At 38.3% G+C, this 26605-nt stretch overlaps 1 protein-coding gene across 3 annotated transcripts in view; it reads right to left on the bottom strand.

Annotated features, from left to right (window-relative positions):
- Nucleotides 1–26605, bottom strand: part of LOC134349531 (mitogen-activated protein kinase kinase kinase kinase 4) — a 277027-nt gene that overhangs the window by 24642 nt on the left and 225780 nt on the right. For 2 of the 3 annotated variants that reach the window (XM_063054000.1, XM_063054001.1), the window contains 10 exons: nt 22944–23102; nt 19538–19624; nt 18312–18491; nt 15680–15841; nt 14468–14574; nt 13027–13190; nt 7966–8060; nt 3596–3777; nt 2462–2585; nt 1394–1564 (listed from right to left, as the gene is read on the bottom strand). In XM_063054000.1, coding sequence (XP_062910070.1) covers nt 1394–1564; nt 2462–2585; nt 3596–3777; nt 7966–8060; nt 13027–13190; nt 14468–14574; nt 15680–15841; nt 18312–18491; nt 19538–19624; nt 22944–23102 — 1431 coding nt within the window. The remainder of the gene's footprint in view (nt 1–1393; nt 1565–2461; nt 2586–3595; nt 3778–7965; nt 8061–13026; nt 13191–14467; nt 14575–15679; nt 15842–18311; nt 18492–19537; nt 19625–22943; nt 23103–26605) is intronic. The other variant, XM_063054002.1, reaches the window with a different exon arrangement.

Raw genomic sequence — 26605 nt, 5'->3', positions numbered from 1 at the left:
TGTTAAATTGTGATATCACTCACTTTGCAACCAAGAAAGACAAATGTAAAATATCTTCTTGATGACAATATATCATGAACTATAAAGGATTTCAGGTGACTGGACACAAACTTAAAAGCTCGTGACCATAAATAACAATAACTGTCTATGTTACTGCATGTAGATGTTTCAGACATTGGGAAAGACACAAGGACCAAGTTATAAATTAAAGTGATCTAGCATTGAAATACAAAAAGTCATAAATTTAAGTTTCCATAAATAAATAACATAATCCTTTAAAATCTCTTTAAGCAGGTGACTTTGGCACAGGATTTCCCACTACATGCAGAACATTCCATTGAAATTTGCCAAAGAATTCACTTAAGTGCTATAGGTGCTCACACTTTGAGAGGGATACTGGGCCAAGAGAGATGATGTAAGGAGGAAATGGGTAGAATTTAGTGTGCTGATGGTGGACCTGTGGAATGGAAGAGGAGAGATAAAGTGGCAATCTATTTGCTCCTTGGATCAGAGCAGAGAGCAAAAAGAGGGAAGGAGGGGAAGGGAGACCAGGGGTGCCATCATGCAGCAACAGATAATTACATGAGCTGATTTTAGTCTCTAAACTGGTATTCCTTTAAAAAAAAAATGCTTGCATGTTCTAAGGGTTTGGTACTTTCATTTTAGTCAGTCTGATCTTGAATGACTCACTACCTCCTATTGTGATATTCTTAAATACTACAAATAATATTGAGCACAGATATTGAATATAACAAAATAGTAGGAACTTCAAAGGCACTTCGAAATGATTTACTGTATCCAATCTGTTGCTTTGCTGCTAAAAGTGTTAACAATTTCCTCTGACTAACAGCTAGATTTGTGTACGTGTCATTATACTACTTTCAATTTTTGAGCATTTGTGATCTCCATTCCCACTGGTTATTTAATAATCTGCAGCTGGATTTTTTTTTTTTTGAAACAGCTCTGCACATTACTGCCAACCTACTGAGGCAGTAGAACTGCAGAACAGGTATATGGTTATTTTTTTTTCTGCTCAGGTCCTTCCTTAAAAAAAAGTACTGAGATGTTTTTTTAGTCGAATATAGACCTTTGACCAAAAACTCAATCTATACTCTTAACTAAGAAACAAATTACCTGTTTATGGAATAGTGACAGACTATGCTATTGCAATTTGCTTTAGTAGATCAAACTTTATAATATTAACTGGCAAGTTTGGGAATTGAAAAATTCTAATTAGTTAATAGGATTTAGCATTCTCTACAATAGTGGCCTAGAATTGTTATGCAGCTTAACTTAGAGAGGAAAAGCACTGGAAATTGACTGCAATGTTGTTGTGGCTAACTATTTTACAGGAGTGGTACGGAACAGCAGCCAACTATGGTGTCAAACATACCTCATTAGTAGTAAGCTCGTCCTGGGGCAGCTGAGGGGACATGATAGGAGACTGCTGGCTGGTTGGGGAGATGGAGGAATGGCTTTGCTGTATGAGATCTGGCAAGAGGTGAATGCGGGCTGCAAAGCCATTACTCTCATGGTGGCTGGCACGCTTTAAGTCACCTGCGCTCTGTAGAAAAAACAGGCATACTTGTCTTGCTGAAGAGATGCTTCAACGCCTATCACCCTAACAGTTAATTGGCAGAAGAGTTAATGTAGCAAAGTTGGATTGTGCAGGTTTTTATCTCAGCACAATTCCTAACAAACAAACAAAAGTGGTAAAATTTGACAAAACCATTTCAATAGATCAATACTTCATTTTACTCCAGGCAGAAAATAGACTAACTACAATTTTAACAGTGCCATCAACTTTTTAAAAAATGCACACTGAAAAGATTCCCAGTCCTTTCACTTTAGATGCAATTTGTGGTCGTTATAATATGCACAGTAAAAGTGACAAATTTTGTAAGTTTATTCTGTATGGTACTCAGTGCTATAATATAAACTGCCTGTAACAATTAATGTATATCATTTAAAAGTAATATGGAGTATCAACATGCCTCTCACTAAATGTTGCCATTTTTATGAAAGGCCAAAGTAGTTCAATGGAGATAAAAAGCTAGTTAACTGCTGACAGCTGCAAATGTGAGCTTTTTTTTAAAATTGACGTTAGAATGGAAACACATTAATGGAGGCTTACAGACATGTTAGTTTCATTTAAAAACACCTTAAGATTATGTCAGGCTAGGGAATAAACATATGCATTCTAAGATTTTCAACTGCAGTCACTTCCTGTCCATCTAAACTCAGGGTATTTACTGTTATGATGGACATCTGCAATGCATGCAAGAAAACTGCAGCAAAGAGATCAAAATGACCTTTAAAAAAAAACAAAAAAAAAAAACTGCCTGAAGAATTAAAATTAATTTGCTTACTAGCTACTAATGTTTAAAAAGCAGAAAAAAAACACAAATGGGCAAATGAGAGCTTATGGGCAAGAGTCAGAACTTTCTGCCAGATACATTACCTGCCGAACAATTAAAGTGCCATCTTTAGAGGGAGTAACAGAAGTTTCAGTCAACAGCTCCAGATCATCACGAACTATCATTGTATTCACTGATTCAGTTTCTCCATTGCTCAGTTTTGACGACCTAATAAATAAAAGTCCACATGTATACTGTATGTAATAGTGGGCAAGAGTTGGAAGTGCATTTAAATTATGGAGAAGGCATAAAGTATAACTTGGTTGGTTATCATAATTCCAAAGAATTCCAAAGATATGATATGCTGCAAACCACTCTTTGATATTTCACTTGTATATCTAACTTTAAAAAAAACAGGGTTCAGGGACTGGGAATAAGTTCAACACAAATCTTTCAAGGCAGAAGGTTGCTGTAAAGTTTGCTGGAAAGAAAAATACTTGGGATCCTGGTTCTTAGAATTTACTTAAATCTTACATCCATCTCACAACGTGAGGGAGTAAAAATCTTTGCATTATGACTCCGTTGCAAACCTTTTAATGGAGTCTAAGAGTACAAAGTAATTTTACTAAGCCTTGATTAAACACCAACTAGGTAGGCCACAGCAGGAGAATAGTGGTCAATCTGACAGACATGTATGGTACCAGTCTTGAGAGGGCGTACAACTAATGTAACTTGGATAAGGACCTTAAATTCTGTGCACAAATTAAAATAACCAGGTTTGCTCTCCTCATGGCAGAGTCGATGAAGAGATTTGATGGGAGTGTTCAAAGTGATGAATGATTTTGATTTGGTAAATGTCGTCAGTGCCAGAGGGATTGGGAATCATGGACATAAAATTTAAGGTGATTTACAGAAGAATCTCAAACAGCATGAAGAAACTTTTGAAATCAAAAATAATGACACTACCAGATCGGGATGCTGTACTTGAAAGGATGGTTTCAAGATTCAATATTTACTTTCAAATGAGAGCCGACTAAGGAAAAAGGTCTGTAGTTCTATAGGGAGAGTAGGACAAATGATTAATTGGATGGCTCTGATAAACAGCCATCATAGAAAAGATGGACTTAATGGCATTGTCCTGTGCTGGTGTTATTTTATTAATGACTATAATGGAGGCAGATAATGCTGAAAAAAAAATGACATTAGGTTTTTCATTACTTTTAACCAGGTTTACATACACTGCCCTAGCATCATCTGACATGGGTTCAGTTTCATCAGTTCCTTCTTGTTCGAGGTCTTCATCTTCTTCATCTGTTGTTCCTGATTCATCACTCGATGAAGAATAATCAGTAACTTTCTGAGGAGGACGGGCATCATCTACAGCTCGAAGCTCTTTAGCCAAGGCAGCAAGATCCTGAAACTATGAAATCAGGTCATTGGCTATAGTGTGAAATACAAGATGCAAATGATCACATTTGCCACAATTATAATTTAACACTTCAAATAATAATTTGGATATATACACACTTTGTGAGGTAGGACATCATAAATAGTAATTCTTCTGACTGACAGTTATCAATTATTAAAGAAGGAATAAACTACAAAGGAAATTAATATATGCAGGGAAAACTCCAATCAAAAAAGAAAAAATAATTTGGGCAAAAGGAGCAAGAGATGAATTCATTCAAATGTATAAATGAAAAAAAAAATCACATGAAACATCACCAACTGCAAATTAAAATATTCTAAGTACCATTAGGTCAGGGGAATAACTAGAGAAAATCAGATCCAATTCAAAGTTAGATTTGAAGAAATGATCAAAGTTATTTTGGAAAATAGTCAAATGTTATTCAAAGAAACAATTCCATTGTAGAAAATGTTAATTGAGCATAGGAAATTAAGGCATTTTTCTATCAACTTTAGGCTATTTTTTGGCCACATCTTTAAAAGGCACCTTATTGAACTAAATTGTGAATTTCATTAATTCCCTCTCACAGTTGACCTAACCTGAATATTTCAGATTTGATGCAGCTTTAAATTCACAAAGCACATCACTTTTCATTCTACCCACCACACGTGCAGTTTTTTATGCCCCTTTTCCAAAATCATATAAATACAGGTTGAATATTAGTCAATATAAAAATCCTTTTTCTGTATTTTGACATTAGAAAATAATGTTTCTGTACCTTTAAAACTTCACTTACTTTGGAAAGCTTATTGGGACATCTAATAAAATCAGATTTTTCCTTTCAAAAGGTTAGGTTTCTGGATATGGAGTATGTCAAGATCTCAATTATTTTTACGCACTGTTACTTTTGCAATATCTCTATAACATTTATGAAAAAACTGACTCATTACAGTAAAATTACTCAGAACTCAGGATATATTGCTTTACAAGAATATGAACAAATACAAACCCCATTTCCAGAAAAGTTGGGATATTTTCCAAAATGCAATAAAAACAAAAATCTGTGATATGTTAATTCACGTGAACCCTTATTTAACTGACAAAAGTACAAAGAAAAGATTTTCAATAGTTTTACTGACCAAATTAATTGTATTTTGTAAACATACACAAATTTAGAATTTGATGGCTGCAACACACTCAACAAAGGTTGGAACAGAGGCATGTTTACCATTGTGTTACATCACCTTTCCTTTTAATAACACTTTTTAATCGTTTTGGAACTGAGGATACTAATTGCAGTAGACTTGCAATTGGAAATTTTGTCCATTCTTGCTTGATATAAGACTTCAGCTGCTCAACAGTCCGTGGTCTCCGTTGTCTGATTCTCCTCTTCATGATGTGCCATACATTTTCAATAGGAGATAGATCTGGATTGGCAGCAGGCCAGTCAAGCACACGCACCCTGTGTCTACAAAGCCACGCTGCTGTAGCCCGTGCAGAATGTGGTCTGGCATTGTCCTGCTGAAATAAGCATGAATGTCCCAGGAAGAGACGTCTCCTTGATGCAACATATGTCTCTCTAAGATCCTAATATACGCCTCAGAGTCAATGGTACCTTCACATACATGCAACTCGCCCATGCCGTGAGCACTGATGCATCCCCATACCATCACAGATGCTGGCTTTTGCACCTTTCGCTGATAACAATCTGCATGGCCGTTTTCATCTTTGGCACTGAGAACTCGACGCCTGTTTTTTCTGAAAACTAGCTTAAATGTGGACTCATCTGACCACAGCACACAGTTCCACAGTCTTTCGGTCCATCTGAGATGAGCTCGGGCCCAGAGAACTCGCCGGCGTTTCTGCATAGAGTTGATGTATGGCTTCCTCTTTGTGTGATACAGTTTCAAGTTGCATTTCTGGATGCAGCGACAGACTGAGTTGAGTGACAATGGTTTTCCGAAGTACTCCCGAGCCCAGGTGGCTATAATTGTCACAGTAGCATGGCGGTTTCTTAGCCAGTGTCACCTGAGGGCTCAAAGATCACACGCATTCAACAGTGGTTTCCGACCTTGCCCTTTACGCACTGAGATGTCTCTGAATTCTCTGAATCTTTTCACAATATTATGTACTGTAGATGTTGAAAGACCTAAATTCTCTGCAATCTTGCGTTGAGAAATGTCCCCTTTGAACTGACTAACAATTCTCTCACAAATTTTGGCACAAAGGGGTGAACCACGACCCATCCTTGCTTGCAAAGACTGAGCCTTTGATGGACGCTACTTTTATACCCAGTCATGATACCTCACCTGCTACCAATTAGCCTGCTTAATGTGGAGTCTTCCAAACTGGTGTTACTTGAATATTCTGTGCACTTTTCAATCTTATTTTAACTCTGTCCCAATTTTTGTTGAGTGTGTTGCAGCCATCAAATTCTAAATTTGTGTATATTTACAAAATACAATTAAGTTGGTCAGTAAAACTATTGAAAATCTTTTCTTTGTACTTTTGTCAGTTAAATAAAGGTTCACGTGAATTAACATATCACAGATTTTTGTTTTTATTGCATTTTAGAAAATATCCCAACTTTTCCAGAAATGGGGTTTGTACAATACTTAAAAAATAATCAAGCTGCATTTAAAGAGAGAAACAAAAGCATGCAATTAAAAGCAAAGGCCAGGCAAGGAGGAGAAAAATAGCATAGCTTACCACTTCACCCTACAATATGCAGCAGCCCAAATGAATGATCATGTGATAGAATCATGAGCCATTGATGATTCAATAGGGTACAGAGAAAAAAAAAAGGGCAACATAAACAAATACTTTCATTGCATTAATATTATATGCATTTGCAAACATTTACTTTATGCATATATGAGCACACAAATATCATGAATTCTTCTTGAGCTATAGTTTAGAGGTCATGAAAGCAAAGATACCTCTAGTTGCATCAACTCTTAATCAGAATCAGACGCCGAAACAACACCATCGTACCTTTAGTTGTAATCAACAAGCTCCAAAACCTGGGCCTCTGTACCTCACGCTACAAATGGATCCTCTACTTCCTCATCGGGAGACCACAGTCAGTGCGGAATGGAAACAGCCATCTCCTTCAGCACAGGCGCATCTCAAGGATGTGTGCTTAGCCCACTGCTCTACTCTCTCTACACTCACAAATGTATGGCTAGGCACAGGTCAAAAGCTATCTCGAAATTTGCCGATAACACAAATATTGCTGTCAGAATTTCAGATGGTGACAATGAGGTGTGCAGGCAAGAGATCAGCTGGTTGAGTAGTGTTGCAATAACATCCTTGCACTCAGTGTCAATAAGACAACTGAATTGATTGCAGACTTCATGAAGGGAACACACACCAGTCCTCATTGAGGGATCAGCAGAGGAAAGGATGAGCAGTTTTAAGTTCCTGGCTGTCAATATCTCTGAAGATCTTCCCTGGACCCAACATATTAACGCAATTACAAAGAAAGGATGACAGCAGCTACACTTCATTTAGATTTTAAGGAGATTTGGTAGGTTATTAAAGACTCTAGCAAATTTCTACAGATGTACAATGGAGAGCATTCTAACTGGTTGCATCACTGTCTGGCATGGAGGGGCCACTGCGCAGGATTGGAAAAAGCTGCAGAAAGTTGTCAACTCAGCCAGCTCATAGACACTAGCATCCCTAGCATAGAGGTCATCTTTAAAAAGGCAATGCCTCAAAAAGGCAGCATCCATCACCCAGGACATGCCCTCTTCTCATTGCTACCATCAAGGTGGTGGTACAGGAGCCTGAAGACATACACTCAGCATTTTAGAAACGGCTTCTTTCTCTCTGCCATCAGATTTCTGAACAGGCAGTGAACCCATGTGCACTATCTCAACTTCTTTTGCACTACTTATTAATTTAATTATTTATACATATATCTTATTGTAATTTATATTTTTTTTGCTCTGTACTGCTGTCGCAAACAACAAATTTCACAACATATGCCAGTGATTTGAAATCTGATTCAGATTCTCTGCCTTTGAATATTGATTTGGCGTACAAGTACGTAGATGGCCAAAGACTAATTACACTTTAATGTTAGTCGAAATTAAACTTGTACTCCATGGAAAATGTGCGTCAAAGAACAAACACATAATAAAATGCACTATTAAAAAATAACCACAAAAGGCAAGCAAACTTCAAGGAACTTACAGCTGGTCGGCTTGGTCTTAAATCCTTTTTATCTTCTTGCTTTCTGTTAACATTTTCATGACGTTGAGATGGCGAACCCTCAGATTTTGATGAAGCTGTGAATAAAATAATTAAATCAAAAATCTAAGCATTGAATTGCAAAACATCTGACATCAAATCTATTCAAACACAAGAACCACACCATCTGTAAAATTTCCTCTGGCAAAAGCAGACTGTGCAGCCAACATTTTTTGAAGAAATTAAGGCTTTAGATGATAGAGATCAATTAAGAAGAAAGGAAGGACAAAGTGGTGTGGAAGTCTAGACTACAATTGGGGAATGTGAAATAAGTAAACAGGATATTAACGATAATTTTGCACCAGGAAATAAAGACAAGTTATGGAAAAATAAGCGTAACCAGTCAAAATTAATAGCTCATTATCTAACTACACAAAGCATTCGCACAAAGGTATTCATTTATATTAGTTGCACTGAGATTAATGGAATTGATGGAATAGCCATTAGAAGACAAGCTCCAAGATCGAGGATGAAAGCTGAATATTCTAGAGTGGAAGAATTGCGCAGAGAAAAAATGATGTTAGTGGAGTAGCCAATGAGAGGATGCGACTGTGATAATAAACGAAGATATTAGAACAATAGTGCAGAAAAGAACGTGGCTCAGCAGATCAATTCTGGTTGATATACAGAGTAACATCAATTGTTGAAAATAAATGTATAGGCCACCCACCCGCACCTACATAGAATAAACTATCAATCAAGGAATAATGTAAGTTTGTAACAAAGGTAATTAAATCATGGATGATTTTCTCCATCATAAAGAATGGACACATCAAATCAGCAAAGAGGGATTGGAGAATAATTGCATGGAATTCACAGTTAAGATTCCTAGAAGAATACCTTGTAGATCCAAAGTGCGAAGAAAATATGAGATGAGGTCTTGCGGAATGAAACATGAAAATGAGTAATCCCAAATTCAAAGATTCAAAGCATATTTATTAACAAAGAATATATAAATTTATACACCTTGAAATTTGTCTGCTTATGGGCAAACACAAAGCAAGAAATTTGAATCACCCAATTTTAAAAAAAGACCAAAAACCACTGCAGAAAGAAAGGGAGAGAGATAAAACTGATATCGTGCTAACAATAGAAAAAAGACAACAGCATCTCAACCAGACTGAGTCCCCTACTTGCTTCCAGAGCAGCCAAAGTAGGTCGAGGCTTAATCCCAGAATAAAACTCTGGTGCAGCTCTATAAAACACTGAGTAGACTGTGATGGATTTTCACTTTCCTGGCCACAAGGTGCTTATTGCTAACCTCAGCTTTTTTGCAGTGCTTGACTTTTCCAAAGGTCAAGAAGTTGTTTATTAAATTAACTTCTAATCAATATTTCTTGCTCAGTATCTTAATGTAAACAAGAAAACAACATGGTTCTCATTGGCATTTGATTTTATCAAAGAAAGAATGGGGTCCACATTGGCCTAATTAAATGTTGCATCCACCTGGCATGACAAATGTAACCGAGAAACATCGCATATAGGTGATGTCAACTAGCAGAGAAACAATATAAGTATTAGAAAACAGTCAGGATGACAGAAAGATGGAGTCACAGAAAGAAAACCTAGAATTAATTCCTCAGTCTTCTACGACAGACAATTTATTTGTCTGCAACTTGCTATGTCTTTTTAGTCTAATAATTGTACTTGTTTGGAAATCATTTGTGAAGTAAGAATTCTTTGTAAATTTGAAATCTATGTTGACTATTTGTCAAAATTAAATATGTCTCACTAAATTAAAACGTGTTTAAATGCTTCATTAGCTGGAAGTACCTCCTCCTAAGTAGGGAGGAAGGACACATTATTCAAAATAGTGATTATTAATAGCTGAACCTTATCATGGAGATTAAGATAGTGAGATAAACTAGTCCTTGAAATTTGTCTCCTAAAAGTTAGGGTACTTATAGATACTTGTATCAGATAGGGTTTCAAATCTTAACTTGAGTTTAGAGCTCTCGGACAGTACACTCAAGGTCATCACAAGACCATACTTGGAGTATTGTGTTCAGTTCTGGTCACCCCTTTATAGAAAGGATGTGGATGTTTCAAAGGAGGGTGCACTGGAGATGTACAGGATACTTACTAGTTTAGAGAGCATGTCTTATTTGGAAAGGTTGAGAGAGCTGGGGATCTTTTCATTGGAGCAAAGGAGGATGAGAGGCGACCTAGAGGTCTGTAAGATTATAAAAAGCACAGATAGAATGGACAGCCAATGCATTTTTCATTGGGTGGCAATAACAAATAACAGTGGATGTGCTTTTAAAGGGAGGGAAGTTTATGGGAGATATCAAATGTAGTTTTTTTTGAAATCGTGGAATGCATTGTGGTTCAGGCTTATAGTTCAGGAACATTTAAGAGACACTTAGATAAGCTCATGGATGAAATAAAAGTGGAGGGTTATGGGCTATGTGGGAGGGATTTATCATTGTGCAGGTTTCTATAGGTCAGCATAACATCATGTGCCAAAGGGCCCTTACTGTACTATGCTTTGCTATGTTCTAAAATATTGTCAGCGAAAGTCATAATATCATTAATTTTGTATTTCATTTGAACAATTAATTCAAAGGAAATTACATTGGTATGAGGAAGACATCGGGCATAATTAACAGTTGAGTGAGATTTAGTGGTATTCCGACAAAAGAGATTGCAGATGCTGCAAATCTAGAGAAACACACACAAAATGCAGTAGGAACTCAACAGGTCAGGCAGCATCTATAGAGGGAAATAAACAGTTGACATTTTGGGCCGAGACCCTTAACCAAGACTGGAAAGAAAAGAGGCAGAAGCCAAGATAAATGTGTCGGGGTGGGGAGAAGGTTGAAGCACGAACTGGCTAGTGATAGGTGAATCTAGGTGAGCAGGAGAAGCTAGGTGCTTAAAGGAGGGAGGGGACGTAGGAAAAATCGGAGAACCTGGGAGGTGATGTGTATGAGGCACAGGGCTGGAGGAGCAGGAATCTGGCAGGAGAGTGCCTTCACTCTGCCTGCTTTAACAAGCAGGATCTCTCACCATTACAGCAGACAAACTGAAGATGCTGGGAACAATTGCACAATCTGCATCAGGTCTCACCAATGTAGAAGCAGCTGAACCAGGGGTAACCTGATGAATTTACATGTGAACTGCTGCCTCACCTGGAAGTTCTGTTTAAGGCCCTGTATGGTAATGAGGGAGGGGGGGTATGAACAAATGTAACACTTAACACAGTTGTAGGGATAAGTTCCTGGAGGAGGATTGGTGGGAAGGAGTAAGTAGACCAAAGAGTTAGGGAGAGTGTGATTCCCGTACACAGCGGGGAGGGGGAGGGGAGGGGAGGGGAGAGGAGAGTAAGATGTGCATAGTGGTGGAATCCAGTTGAAAATGGTGGAACTTGTGGAAAATATGTTTGATAACCCACCAGCTCATGCTCTTCCTCCTTCAGTCACCCTTTTATTCTGGCTTCTGCCCTCCTTTCCAGCCCTGGTGAAGGGTCTCAGCACAAAAGGTTGACTGCTCATTTCCATCAAAGATGCTGCCTGACCTACTGAGTTCCTCCAGCAGTTTGTACGCATTGATGAAATAGAAAAGTCCAGACTTGAGACCAGACCAAAATCTTGTTTTCCTCCATTTAAGGAAACACTTCTCTTGGAGGCAGTGCAGCAAAGGTTCAGTTGAAAGATTCTTGAGAATCATGGCGTTGTTTTGTGAAGAAAAACTAATCAGAATGGTTCATTTCTGGGCATGAGAAATGGGCTCAGTGAAATGGTTAAAAGATAGTGTGGTCGGCTGGTGAAAGAATCCAGTGAGGATGAGAAAATTTTTCCTTCTAAGAAGCTTATGGATCTTTGGAATTGTCCAGACATGGAACATCATGGATGCAGTCTCATTATCTACATTCATAAACTTTGGGTCCAAAGATAAATTAATTTTTTTGTGAATCAGAGAGCAAAATGAAGATTTTGTGTCTGATGACCACAATTTTTAAATTTATGTATTAAAGAACATAAAATGAAGACTAGAAATATATGTTAAATGAAGCTAGTACCTAAAACAGCAAAGAAAGCTTAAAATATTATTTTGAAATTTTATATTAAGGAAATACGATTCACCAACAATTTATTTTCAAGGTTCCAAGCAATTAAGAAATAATGAAGTTTTAGCAAATAACTGGGAAAAAAAACTATCTACAGGTATTTACAGTGTGAATTAGTTTACAAATTCCTCAGTATTCTCTTGAATTATTGATTTCTTTAGTCTATGCAGGAGGTTGTAAAACTGCACATTCTAAAGAGAAGCACGAAATAAACATGTAAACCCAGAGATTACCATCAGTTAAGTCCAAACTTGTGCTTAAAAGATTTGTTACCAGTCGTGCAGCATGACTAAAGCAAACTACAAAAGTTTTGCCTTCACTTAACCAAATCTGGACCAAAGTGTATTTCAGCTTTGTTTGTGTTTTGCTTGCTAGACCACTTGCATCCAAGTATTTTTCAGAATTAACCAATAATTTAATGCAATGTATTGCTATGACAATTGCCCTGCACACCACATTTTAATAGTAAAAGGCCAATAAATACATTTAAAGTGTTAAAATAAAGGTTTTTTAAAGCAGTGAGCAAAACTAACCAGCTATATTATTTAAAAACGCAAACAACAGGAATTCTGCAGATGCTGGAAATTCAAGCAACACACATCAAAGTTGCTGGTGAACGCAGCAGGCCAGGCAGCATCTCTAGGAAGAGGTACAGTCGACGTTTCAGGGATCTCCCCCTCCCCCTCCAACTTTCAAATCCCTTACTCACTCCTCCTTCAGTTAGTCCTGACGAAGGGTCTCGGCCTGAAACGTCGACTGCACCTCTTCCTACAGATGCTGCTTGGCCTGCTGCGTTCACCAGCAACTTTAATGTGTGTTGCAGCTATATCATTACTTGTTCTTCTATCAAACTAAAACAACCTCTAAGGAAAGTTGCTTTCAGAAGGTAGTGAACAGCGCAGTGAATAATGTAAGTGGAAAAAGTGAAGCCTCACATCGCAGCCTGTAACGTTCCCCAGATCCAGTCTGAGAGCCAGGATGAGATCCCGGATGAGAGCCTGGCTGCGAGCCAGAGTTGCTGGAGCCTGAGGAGCTGCCACTGCCCGGTCGTGGTACAAGTTTCTCTACCCTCTCCCATAATAGCCTGGGCTCTATATTGCTGCAGAAAGGGAAAACAGTTAAATATGAAAATTTGTAGCTGTAGAATATAATACAAACGTTTGTATTAATAGGCATGTGTGTAGACAATGAAGCTACGTGTTTAAGTGAAATATTTACACCTTTTGACAATAACAAAATGTTTCAGATATCACACTTAAGCAAACCTGCACCAATCCCATCTATAACGAAACAGACTCTTCGTGTCAATATCCACTGTACCATTTTCTCCAGTAAAAAAAGTCCCTTACAAAGTTCTGAATTGTAAAATGTCTGCCAAATGTTCCTTTCTAAACAATTCAGAAAGCATGATTATTAATATTGATTAAATTTTCTCTTATTTTGCTAACCTTGTCAATCTTTCCTCCTTAAGTGAATCTTTCGTGTGCAGTTTTAAACCAGTGCCTAACAAGAATAGTTTTGTATTACACATGATTTCCCAGCAGAAAGCAGAGAACTTGGCGGACAAAATGAAATGTGGAGATGACAAAAGTTATGCACTAATTTTGTGTTCACTCTTCTCTCGAATAAGTTTGGGAAGTCCTAGTGGATTTATTACGGACACGTGGCCAAGTGGATAAGGCGTTTGTCTAGTGATCTGAAGGTCACTAGTTCGAGCCTTGGCTGAGGCAGCGTGTTGTGTCATTGAGCAAGGCATTTAACCACACATTGCTCTGCAACGACACCGATGCCAGACTGTATGGGTCCTAATGCCCTTCCCTTGGACAACATTAGTGGCGTGGAGAGAGAAGACTTGCAGCATGGCAACTGCCGGTCTTCCATACAACCTTGCCCAGGCCTGTGCCCTGGAAACCTTCCAATGCGCAAATCTATGGTCTCACGAGACTACCAGATGCCTACATAATAGTGGATTTATCAAATGAATGACACACAAGGTATTGTCAATTTACTATAAAGGAAATGAAAAGTGTTGACGCAGCCCCAATGTACTGCTGCCACAAAACAAGTTTCCTGACATGTGCCAGTGATATTAAACCAGCTTCTGATTCTATTTCACTATGCTAGCTTTGCACACAGTTTCACTCTCCTTGGGTGTCTATGCAACTTCAAGTGAACGTCCTGTGACTTATTGCCAGAAAAAACAAATCCCCTCCTCGGCTGTCACGATACAGACTTGTAACCAAGGCAAAACAATCTTTTGTTTTGAACTGGAAGCATGCCTCAGCACCTTGAGGAGTTCCTACATGCATTGTCTGCAGTTAGCAAAGAGATCACATTTGATAAAAGGCTCATTGCATTTGCTATCAATATTCAAACCTTGTGGAAGTTTTTGGAGCACTCTGGGCACTTGGCTGACTACTGGCTTGCAATGGAGAATCCCGACGAGACAACACAGGGGACCTCGGTGTTGCTCTCACTGGAACCTTCAATTACAAAAGAAGCTTATTTGCTACTCTTGCTTGTAAAATAACACTGCTAAAATAAAGAATGTACCATATAAATTTAGAAGGGCATTCAGAGAAAAAAAGATAAACTGAAATTACAATTTTAATAAGACTGGTAAAACAGGGAAAATGATGTATTGTAAGGAGTGAGATGGCAAATTTAGAAAAGGGAGATAGTTAAAAAGTTAGATACTTAAATGAACCTTTTAGACCATGCAGTCTAAAGACCAAAATACACGAAAGAGTGTACAGATAGATGTACATAGTTCATTAATAAGCAGCAGCAGCAAAAGACACTTTTAAAATATGTAAATTACTACTCATGCCTTAATTCTTTTGATACTAAAACTAAAAGATAATTTTATATTGTTAATTATCCCTGCTTTACTGGACACTAAACCTCTCTGAACTATGTATGTCAGCAATAGTTAAGAAACTCTTACTGATCTTTAATTAGTTTTGGTAGCATTTTATTTTAAGTATTGCTGGTTTTGTTTTAGTGGAACCTGGACAATAAAATTAACTTTGCTTGTGCATTGTAAATGGTGAGGCTATGGGATTTGCCTTTTGGGCTAGACCAGTGGTTCTCGATATGGGCCATACGGTCCCCCAAGGAGCCACGCCTTATCTCATAAGGGTCACAAATAAAAAATAAACAAGAAATTGCAGGCCACAGGAGCTTCTGGATGGACTATAAGTTTACTGTTTTAATGAAATAATACTAAAATATAAATGAGATATAAGAGAGATGAATATATGTAATTTAATTGGAACCTTGAATGAAATGAATGGGGAAAATATGCCTATAACATTCTGCATAGAGGATAAAATCTAAAAATTTTAATGTTATACATGAAATAAGTAAGATTTATTTTCCAATTAATTACTTTGTACATCTCAACAAGTATGGTAACAGTAACATTACAGATTTTTTTGTGTGATCCTTTGAAGATAATAAAATATTATTAATATTTTATTTTCAGAAAATTTCAAAAAAAATATCCACTGGACTGTCCAATGCGGAGGATGACATGTTAATTAGAAGGAGACATTATTAGAAACACTGGGATATTAAAATCTATACCTGTGACTCCATAGGCCTGTGTGATGCAACGGAATTAGATTCAGAATTTCCATTTGAAAACGATTCTGATCTTGAAGGCACTGGAGGTTCCAAAATTTTGCTGTTCTGTTTTGATTGTGCTTGAGGTGAGCCCTGGTTATTCTTCTTGAACCTTTCATCAACCTAGAAATGAGGATTAAAGTTAGCTTCACTAATTGCCACATAACTCAACTGATGAGGAATGGCACCATTAAAGCAATTGTGGGAACAGAGACTAAGTGATACTCAATATGTATATCAACTAGGTTCTTCAGTCATCATGGAGCACCAGAATTCCTAGCATAATCTTAATCAAGAAAGTAATGGGTGCACACCAATTATTGCTTATTATTGGACTACAGAAGGGAAAATTATGTTCAGCCACCTCTGCTAGAAGTTTCAGAGTGGACAAGATACAAGGACAAGAATGATCTTGACATTGATGTCATCTGGATGTGGAAAAGAAACATCACTGCTCACATTTGTATAGCTGTGACTTCAGTCTCTCAGTATATACAGTACTGTGCAAAAGTCTTAGGCACCTATATAGAATTAGGATACCTAAGATTTATGCAGAGTACTGTATTTGTCAACATGGACCAGAGACTGAGATTGTAAATCTAGCAGGACCAAAGGATGTTGGGATGGCGAGGGTAGAGTGCTGCGGGAGGGGTGTAGGACAGGTGGCAGAGAAGGAGTGCCAGGCGCCGGGGGGCACAATTGTTCGGGTGCAGACACACCTGAGTCTGAGAGATCAGGCAAGGTCAAACAACTGGTTTATTGATCATTACAGAACATGTCAATGGTCTTTTCCGCTCCCCCCCTTCCACTTTTCCCAGCCATGATTCCACCCTTCTTGCCCCTTTCCCATTCTCAGTCCACAATAGAGACCTGTATCAGAATCAGAATCATCACTTGCATGTCATGAAATGTGTTTTTTTGGGGCAGGAGTACAGGGCAATATGTAAAATTACAACAGTACTGTGCAAAAGTCTTAGACACCCTAGCTAGATATGTGTTATGCCCCCTGAAGCAGTGTGGAGGAGGACAGGGGGAAAATAACCCAAAGGAAAGCAAACCAGACATTGCATCATGGGAAGACTTGCATAATCTTAGTCTTTTCGATCCTGTGAAGTTACCTCCACTAACATTCAGCAACTAGTGGCCTGGTTAGGAGATATTTCCAATAATCTGGTAGAGGCTGTATTCACACATAAATTAGATCAAGTGTACAGATTTACTTTCCTGAAAAGTAACAATCAGTCAATTGTATTGTTAAAACAATTCACTAACTCCGTTGCTAACTTCTGTACTTTTTACTAAATCCATGGGTGAAAAATTATACCTTACAACTAACAACTCGGCCTTTTCTCCTTGGAGTGACGGAGGATGAGAGGTGACCTGATTGAGGTGTACAAGATAATGAGAAGCACTGATTGCGTGGATAGTCAGAGGCTTTTCCCCAGGGCTGAACTGGCTAGCACGAGAGGGCATAGTTTTAAGGTGCTTGGAAGTAGGTACAGAGGAGATGGCAGGGGTAATTTATTTATTCATTTTTAAGCAGAGAGTGGTGAGTGCATAGAATGGGCTGCTGGTGGCGGTGGTGGAGGCGGAAGCGATAGGGTCTTTTAAGAGACTTCTGGATGACTACATGAAGCTTAGAAAAAAATAGAGGGCCATGGGTAAAGCCTAGGTAGTTCTAAGGTAGGGACATGTTCGGCACAGCTTTGTGGGCTGAAGGGTCTGTATTGTGCTGTATGCTTTCAAGGTTTCTGACTTTGAAATCTCTGGATAGCTCGCAGTGCTTCAAGTAGTCAGTGAGGTAAATAGCACATTGGCCTTCATTGCAAGGGAATTGGGATTTAAAAATAGAGAAGTATTGTTATAATTGTTCTGTGTGTTGACAAATAGAGCATTGTTTTATCATGTGGCCAAGGAAATTGGATCTGTATTCTATAGAATCTAGACCTATTGAAAAATACATCTGCACGGAGCACAGCAAGCGTTACCTTTTTAAATCAGGAATGAATCAGACACTTTCTTTCAGGCGGGCTTTAGTCGATGAATCAATATTCCTCAGAAGGCAATGAAAGCCAAGTCTTCGAATATTTTTAAGGTATAAGTAATACGATATTTAATCAGTGAAATTTAAGGTTACTGCAGGCTTGACAGTCAATTAGCCTGCTCTGACATATAATTTGTACATTCATATACAAATACACCATTCACTACCAAGGTGGGTCATACAAACCTGTTTTCATTGTTACTAACTGCTTTCTCAGAACTTCCTACTGAACACCGTAATGAAAATGCCATGTTTTACACACGTACCTGTGGCTAAGCTGGCCTCATATTGAGAAGCAATATTTTAAAATTGAGGTGAGTGACTGTGAAATCCCATCACATTCAGGCAAAGGGAGAGGAAAAAAAGGTGACAAAAATTATGGCATCAAACTGCTCAGCATTTTCACTGCCCTGTACCATCTTAATACCAGATAGAAAATAATAATCAGCTAAAAATCTCAAACTGATTGTCGGGCCTAAAGTAAGGCTTGCATTTCCTTACTGCAGAAATGTTTGTTATAAACATCAAGTGATTTTTTTTTCCTTTTACCTCCCTACTCCTATCTGTTGCTTCAAAGTGAGGTTTAGATTCTGGTGCATGGTAAGCTTTATTCCTTTCCTGCTGCCTGTGATCATGTTGGAGGGACAGAAGATAAGCTTGCTCTTGTTGTAACTGACGCTGCAATCTCTCAGCCTGTCGCTGCTCCTCCATCTCACGCCATTTGTACTCCTTTTAAAAAAAAGGAATATATCATTTTAAAGCAAGTTATGCCATCACATTTACAAATTGCACAATGTTAACATGCAAGTATTTCTAGTTGCAGAAACAAATTGTACATCCAAAAGTCCAATTTTTTAAAGTAAAATATGCAATTTCTACTAATTCACAGGCTGCAGTACAAGTGAAGTGCTGCTTCACAGAAAGAGGTGCAAACATTCAACCTTGAAATGTCGACCAATAGTCAAATTGCATCACAAAATTTACATCCAACTAATACAGTAGATTCCAATTAACTGGACCATCAGGTAATCGGGACAGCCACTTATTTGGGACAACTCCTAAAGAACAAAAACTAGTTGAGAAAATACCCAGCATTTCCTTTGTTTGAGACACTATGTCACTTAATTAGGACAGGGGACCATTGACAAACATTTTCTAACTAGCGCCAGTCACATGCATGTTGTGTGGCCATAAGATACCACACCATGCTTAGAGAGACAATTTTTAAATAGCATCAGTTACATCTGTGTGTGCTTAAAAAAAAGTGTTTTTTGTCACTGATAGCTGCTGATAAATAAGCAACAAGACAATTTTGAACGGTTTTGCTCACTGCAGTTTCAAACATTCAGGCTTGAAGGTGCCAGGAATGGCCAGGAGTGAAAATAAAACAATTTCTCTACTACAAGTCAGGACCAAGAAGAATTTGAAGATGTCAACAATCATATTGAATGTTGCAATTAAAATGAAGATTGGAGGATGCAATAGACAAAATCACTGATTGAAGTTTATTATCTGCACTCATTTTGCTCATTTACAGTCCATATATCAGCATACACTGAATTCCTCCAGTATATCCACTGAAAATACGACTGAACTTCTTGATACAATTCAGGGACAAATTTGTGCTATTATCAATCTCTCTTTTCATCAGACTGCTGAATTAAACTCCTTGTACAAATCTATTTGCATTTAATGTAGAAATAATGCTGATACTAAACCAAGATAGCTTGAGAGTTACCAGCGATATCAATAACACAATTAACTGAAAATGTTACCAATAACATGGCTTGTTCTTGAAGCAACTGCTGCTGAAGAATCTCTAAATGGCGTTGTTCCTCTTCCAGCTGACGTCTGATGTACTCCTGTTACAAAATAACACAATGCATGAGCAATGTGCCAGGTCTAAGCTGAAGACTTCATATATCACTTTCAAATCTCTTGCTAGCTTTTCTTTCAGTCAGTCCTGACAAAGGGTCTCGGCCTGAAACGTCAACTGTACCTCTTCCTAGAGATGCTGCCTGGCCTGCTGCGTTCACCGGCAACTTTTATGTGTGTTGCTTGAAATTCCAGCATCTGCAGATTTCCTCGTGTTTGCGGTCACTCTTCATTTATTTTGCACCCATATACAGTATAAATGTAAAACTAGGCTTCAGAAACTTAATACCAGAGACTGAAACAAATTTGGCAGAACATTTCATTTTCTTTAAACAAATTGGTATATTTTTGGTTACTGTTGAACACCATTAATATAGAGGCTTTCTCCTCTTCCTTCAGCACCAACAAGTAGCACATGCATGAACTGCCAGTCAGGAAACTAACAAACTAGATAATAATATATTCCAATTCCACTTCAGATCAGTGAAGCTAAGACAATTTCACATAAGTATAAAACAAGCATTATTGCCATAAAACTTAGGCTCTGCAACACAAGTAAAACAGTGTGAAATAAATCAAGCATTTTGATCTCACAAGTTTTTAAGTGGAATAGGCAGCCAAATATTGACACCACTCAAAAGCTCATGTTTAAATATACGTTTGTGTTAAAACATTCAGTGGTCCTAACAAATGGTGCAGGGCAATATATATCTGAGAGTTACATTAAAGCACAACAGGATTTAATGCATCCTGCAGGGCCCGCTATGTCCAGTACCTACTGAGTAACTTTGCAAGAGGTAAGAATTTTGCTGATGCATGTCCAAAGGTACAGCTTCACATTTAAAGAATCAAGGGTACATAGCAGGAGTTGTGATGCATTGCAGCTGTATGGTGCAGGAGCTAACTGAAATTATTCAGGTCTGTACTTCAGTAGCTGGCACACAACTCAAGGAAAATAGGCAAAATGATATTGATTCAGTAAGATCTGAGAATTAAATGTATAGCTCAAAGATCAGTGTACAAAAAGTTAGATTCAAGTCATGGGATGTTTTCTTCAGAGCAACTCCATTGGAGTGAACTTGATTTGATATCAGACTGGTACCTCTTCCATCCAATAATTAAGGGATGTATCTGAGATTTTAAACTAAATATCTATGTGGGGCAAAGAACAGGAGAGGCAGAAAAGGAGAAAGAGTACCAGTATGGACAAAATTAGAAAGATAAAGAAAAAACAAGGAAATTGTACAAGGTTTTTGGGTAGTGGTAGCCAGGACAAGTCCCAAAAAGACTAGGCAGATAAACACAATGGTATATCACCAATTACAATGAAAGTAAAAAATTGTTTAAAATCATAACAGAGAAGGCTCTTTTTCCAAATATAAACAAAAAGGTTAAAATACATAAATAATTGTTTAATCAATATGGATCAGTTAGTGGCAAAAAAAGTGGTCACAGCCTACTAGGCATTACAGAGCTGTGCCAGGTACCATGGTTGAGAATCAAATATTCCGGGATGCTTAAAGTTAGTCACTTGGAGAAGGACTGGAGAGTAGGCGACTTGCTGTGTGATAAGGGATATCCAGAGAACAGCCCTCAACTTCACGCTCAAAGGCCAGTGACGCAGACATGCGATGAACAACATCGGTAGTCTAGCACTTGAAGGCCAGCAAGGTGGATGGGTGATAAAGGAACCCAAAAATGCCAGACTGCCCCAGGTCAGTAGGTCCCACGATCGGATGTCAGTGACAGCAGGAAGCACGACAGCCAGTGAGTTAGTATGCCTGAAGTATGGGGCCTCGACCTCAGCGGGTCTGGAGATTAGTAATCAAAAATCTAAGTCATAAGGTTGATCAGAAGTCCTGTGACTGGAGACCTGGAGGCCTGTAGTTGCAGGACATATCTGACTGTATGCCTCACAGTACATATGATAAATAAATCTGAATCTGGCAGAAGGATGTAGTGGGGAAAGGACAAAAGGAGATAAAAGAGAAATTACTTTTTGGCTATGTGCATGGAAAATAATACAGAGAATCTCACAGAAATAATGAAAATTAACATAGTTGTTTTATGTAAAGGGTATTCATGCCACTAAGGCAGTTCAATGAAGATTCACCAAACTAATTCTTAGGATAGATTAGGGTGACTCATCTCAGTTTTGCTTGTATTTAGAACAATGACAAGGTTCTCACTTTTAAATTCCTGACAGAGTAGATGCAGGAAGATTGTTCCTCATGATGGGCAAACATTGGGCTAGAGGCCATAGCCGAAGGATCGGGGCAAGCCTGAGATGAAGAACAATTTCTCCATCCAAAGAATGGCAAACCTGTGGAAATCTCAACCAAAGACAACAAAATAATCTGACTCCACCTTGAATACATTTACAGTTGAAGGGATCAAGGCATCTGGGGAGAAGGCAGTACTGAATACCCATGATATTCAGTACTAGAGTAGGCTCAAGAGGATGAATGGCCAACATCTAATATTAATTTCAATTTTTCTAAGTTTACATCTCAGTCCCAAACTTAAGTAGTTTTGCCACCAGTTCTAAATTCTCCTGGTAGAGAAAAACAACACATTGGCAAACACTGTCAATCTCCCTCAGGATCACATTCATCTCAACAGGATTGCATCTCATTCTTCTAAACACAATAGGATTGAATTCCTTTCGTCCTTCTTCAAAAAGACAAATTCCCTCAACCAACGAATGGATCAATTTAATTCATGTTACACTAAACCCGAGTCAATTATACCCTTTGGTTCATCTACTATTGCATACTCAAAACATCTGTCACGAATGGCATAGATAACCTGAGAAGACTTCCTTACACTTTGACTCCATCCCTTTTACCTCATTTGGAAATATACTATTTGTCTTTCTAAATGTTTTTATATCTGTCTCTCATGACCAGCATAGTGGAAAACCTAGCATATAAAAGATGGCCATATGGCTCTCGATTTGAACTTCATAAAATTATTTAGATGTTCTAAGTGTCATATGATCCACAGAATTTAATCAAATTCATATAGAACTGTGAATATATGAATTCATGATGTAATGCTATCTCAAACTTAGAAACTTGACAAGATTTTGAATGGTTTCTGTTTTGCACTGCACTTTCTAGTAAAACTGTGACATATGGATATAAAAACATGTATGAGACAGCAAAATGATGTGGGTGGGGGAGGGACAAATATATCTGGCAGCAAAATTTAAACTCCTTAAAAATGGTCAGTGATCCAGTCACCACCATAACACAAATGCACAAATTCTTGACCTACTACGAACCAGAGTGGAAAAAAAATCACCTGTTCTCTTTCCACTCTCCTCTTCTCTTCCTCTGCCCTTCTTCTTTCCTCCTCCTCCTTTCGACGTTCCAATTCATCTAGTCTTCGCTTTTCCTCCTGTTCTCGTCGTCTTTGTTCACGTTCCTGTTGCCTTCGTGCTTCTCGCTCCCTTCTCTGTTGCTGCAAGGGGGAGGAAAAAAACGCTCATCAAGAACTGCTAGTTTGCTAAATTTTCCATAAATGCAGATGGGTAATAATATCTCCTTCTTGCTGCCAATCAACACAGGTGCACCTTAAGGATGCATACTTAGTCCGCTACTCAATGTTCTCTATAATCATGACAGTGTGGCTAAGTACAGTTCAAACATCATCTATAAATCCGTCAATTACACAAGATTTGTTGGCAGAACCTCAAGTAGCAATGAGGAGGCATTCAGGAGTGAAACAGATAGGTTGGTTGAGTAGTGTCAAAGCAACCTTGGACTTAATGTCAGTAAGTCCAAGGAATTGATTGTGGACTTCAAGAAGGAGAAGTTGGGAGAGCACACACCAGTCCTCATGATGGAAAGTGTGGGGAGCTGCAAGTTCCTGGGTGTTAATGTTTCAGAGGGTCTATCCTGGGCACAACATACTGATGCAATCAAAGGTGCACACCAATGGCTATACTTTATTATACCATTGAGAGGATTTGGCATCCCACTAAAGACTAGCAGATTTCTACAGATGCATGTTAGAGATCATTCTGACTGGTTGCATCACTAGACATTGGCAAGCTTGTACAAAAAGTCCAAGCTTGCTGTCTTGATATCAAACGGCACTATCACATCTAAATCCCCTGCCATCAACATCTTGAGAGGACCACTGGAAGCTTATATGCTCCAGCTACACAAATAGAAGCATGATTGGGTATTCTGCAGAGTTATGCAATTTCTGATTCCCTTAAGTCTTTCACATCTACAAAATGGATGCCAGGACTGCAAGAGGTTATACTTGGTTGAATCAACATGGCTTCCAATTAACTGAAGGGCAGAGTAGCACATTTTATCAGTAACCATCCACCATTTTAAACTTCCTCAATACCACAAGACGTAACTGCAGCATGCACTTTCCTTATTTGCACAGTGCTGCAGTAGCATTACGCCATCTTTCATAATACTGTAAATTTACAACTGCTACTAAAGGCAAAGACCATGGAATTCCACCACTTACAATTTCAACTCAAGCTCCTATCGCTGAGACTTTGAGCCATTCCCATATCAATAATGAGTTTGAAAGCCCAGGAGCGTCACATTCAACAGCACTTCACTGCACAGTCTGCAGCTACTCAAGGCAACTCACAGATGACAATGGGGAATTGCGACTGATAATAATTCCAGACTTGCCGAAGATGCACGTGTTTAAAAAAAACTTTTTAAAAACATGCACAAAAAGCTCAGTACTGATCTTCCTCACAGTACATTCCTAACATTATTTTCCGCAACATCATTTCAAATGAACTGCTCCCCAAATTCAGACAATACTACCAATATACCATTTGTATTAAAAAGTAATCATAATATTGGGCACCATTTTGAGAAATAAAAATGATGTCAAGTCAAGCCGAGACAGTGTGAAGATATTAACTCAAGTGTATGATTACACTCAGCACATTCACTTAGAACCAGTGAGGACTGGAGGCAAATCGAAACAAACAAAGGAAGTGTTAAAAATTAAACTGCTGATAGGGGGCTTCAACGGATTAAATCCTTGACAATTAAAGCAGTGATAAAACATTGAGATGAAGGCCTAGTAGAGAATAAATTCTGAACTAACAGTTAAAGGTCCACTATATAATCCTTCAGCAATAGTTTAGTGTGACTCATTTATTTGAGTCAATACATTTAATAATAAGTAAAAATAACCACCTTGTTTTAGATAATAACTACATTGTTGAGAGTGAATAAAAGGACAGTATAATGACAATTGTTTAGTCAGCTCAGTACTTTGTTTCCCCATCCCCAGTACACAATCTATAAATTGAAAACTACAACACCATGCACCACTACCACTTTAAATGGAAAGAGAACAATGTTATCTATTCCAATTCACAGACTGTACTTGTCTATCTTGAATTAATGACAAACTTAGTAAATATTGAGAGGTATTGTTCCATTCATTTCATTTTGCATCCACAATCTCAACTAAATCTCTGTGTGCAAGCACTCTTCATTTTCTAACCATAATTATATCTGCTTTATTTTCTTACAGTACACTGGTTTCTACAGTTTTTCCCAACATAAGAGACTAGGGAAATTCTGTGGATATGTTTAACTTAATGCCGTGGAAAAACTAAACACTGAACATCAATGTGGGGCAGAGTTAATTTGCTTCCCATTCTTTTGGATTGGATTGGATTGACTTTATTTCTTACATGAGGAGTAAAAATCTTTACATTATGTCTCCATCTAAATGTGCATTCGTAGTAATTTATAATAATTTATAATAAACAGAACAGCCAATGTAGCAGAAATACATTCAAATCAGTGCCAGTTAATCAGTCAGATTAGTGGAAGAAGCTATCCAGGAGCCATACTGGCTTTATGCTGCGGTACCGTTTCCCAGATGGCAGCAGCTGGAATAGATTGTGATTGGGGTGACTCGGGTCCCCAATGAGCCTTTGGGCCCTTTATACACACCTGTCTTTGTAAATCTCCTGAATCATGGGCTATGCACACTACTCTCTGCAGAGTCCTGCGATAAGAGAGGTACCATTCCCATCACAGGCAGTGATGCAGCCAGTCAGGATGCTCTCAATTGTGGCCCTGTAGAAAGTTCTTAGGATTTGTGGGCCCATACCAAACCTCCTCAACCGTCTGAGGTGAAAGAGGCGCTGTAGTGCCTGTTTCAGGGTCATTGAGTTGTACAGCAAACAAACAGGTCCATTGCACCATCAAGTCCGGGCTGAACATGTTGCTCATCTACACTAATCCCATCTGGCCACATTAGGTCTGTAACCATATATGCGTTGACTATTCCCATCCCTGTCTGATTGCATCCAATTCCACCACCTTCTCCAGCAACACATTATAGATATCAACCCTAAGATCCCCTAAGTTGTCCTTTCTTTCACCCTCTTGATACTTATACAATGGGAATAAGAAGATTCTGACCATAGGGATCTAAGAGTATAGATACAGGGTGGGGGGGGGAATAAGGGGCACAAGTACATAGTTCTCTAAATGCGTTGTCACAAGTGGACAGTGGTTAGGAAACCGAGTACGAAGTTGGGATGTTATGTTGCAATTATGCACAGTATTACTGAGGTTGCACTTGGAATATTGTGCACAGTTTTTAAACTGTAAATATCCACTGGAAAAAAAATTATTATTGATGTACGTACAAAAGGATCTAGTGCTTCCCCAGCCTATGTGACAAATAAACTCTTCTCAGGCTTCCAGATAGGTACAGATATCAATTATAACTGATGTTTCGATGACAAATCCTGCCATCTTCTTCAGGGAGGATGTTTGGACAAGTCTAGTCCAATGGTATTTACACCCCTGTTTTCCGTCCCCCCGATTGGTTAATCCTCACCCAATCAGGTTTCCACTCTCCCACTTAGACTACAATCGAATTCCAGTTCTTACTTTGAACAAGACCTTTGACTTTTTAAAAATTCTTTCCCTCTAGTTTTATTTCAATGG

This window comes from Mobula hypostoma, chromosome 7, assembly GCF_963921235.1.
Source record: "Mobula hypostoma chromosome 7, sMobHyp1.1, whole genome shotgun sequence".
NCBI lineage: Eukaryota > Metazoa > Chordata > Chondrichthyes > Myliobatiformes > Myliobatidae > Mobula > Mobula hypostoma.
This window is presented reverse-complemented; position numbering and strand designations above follow the sequence as displayed.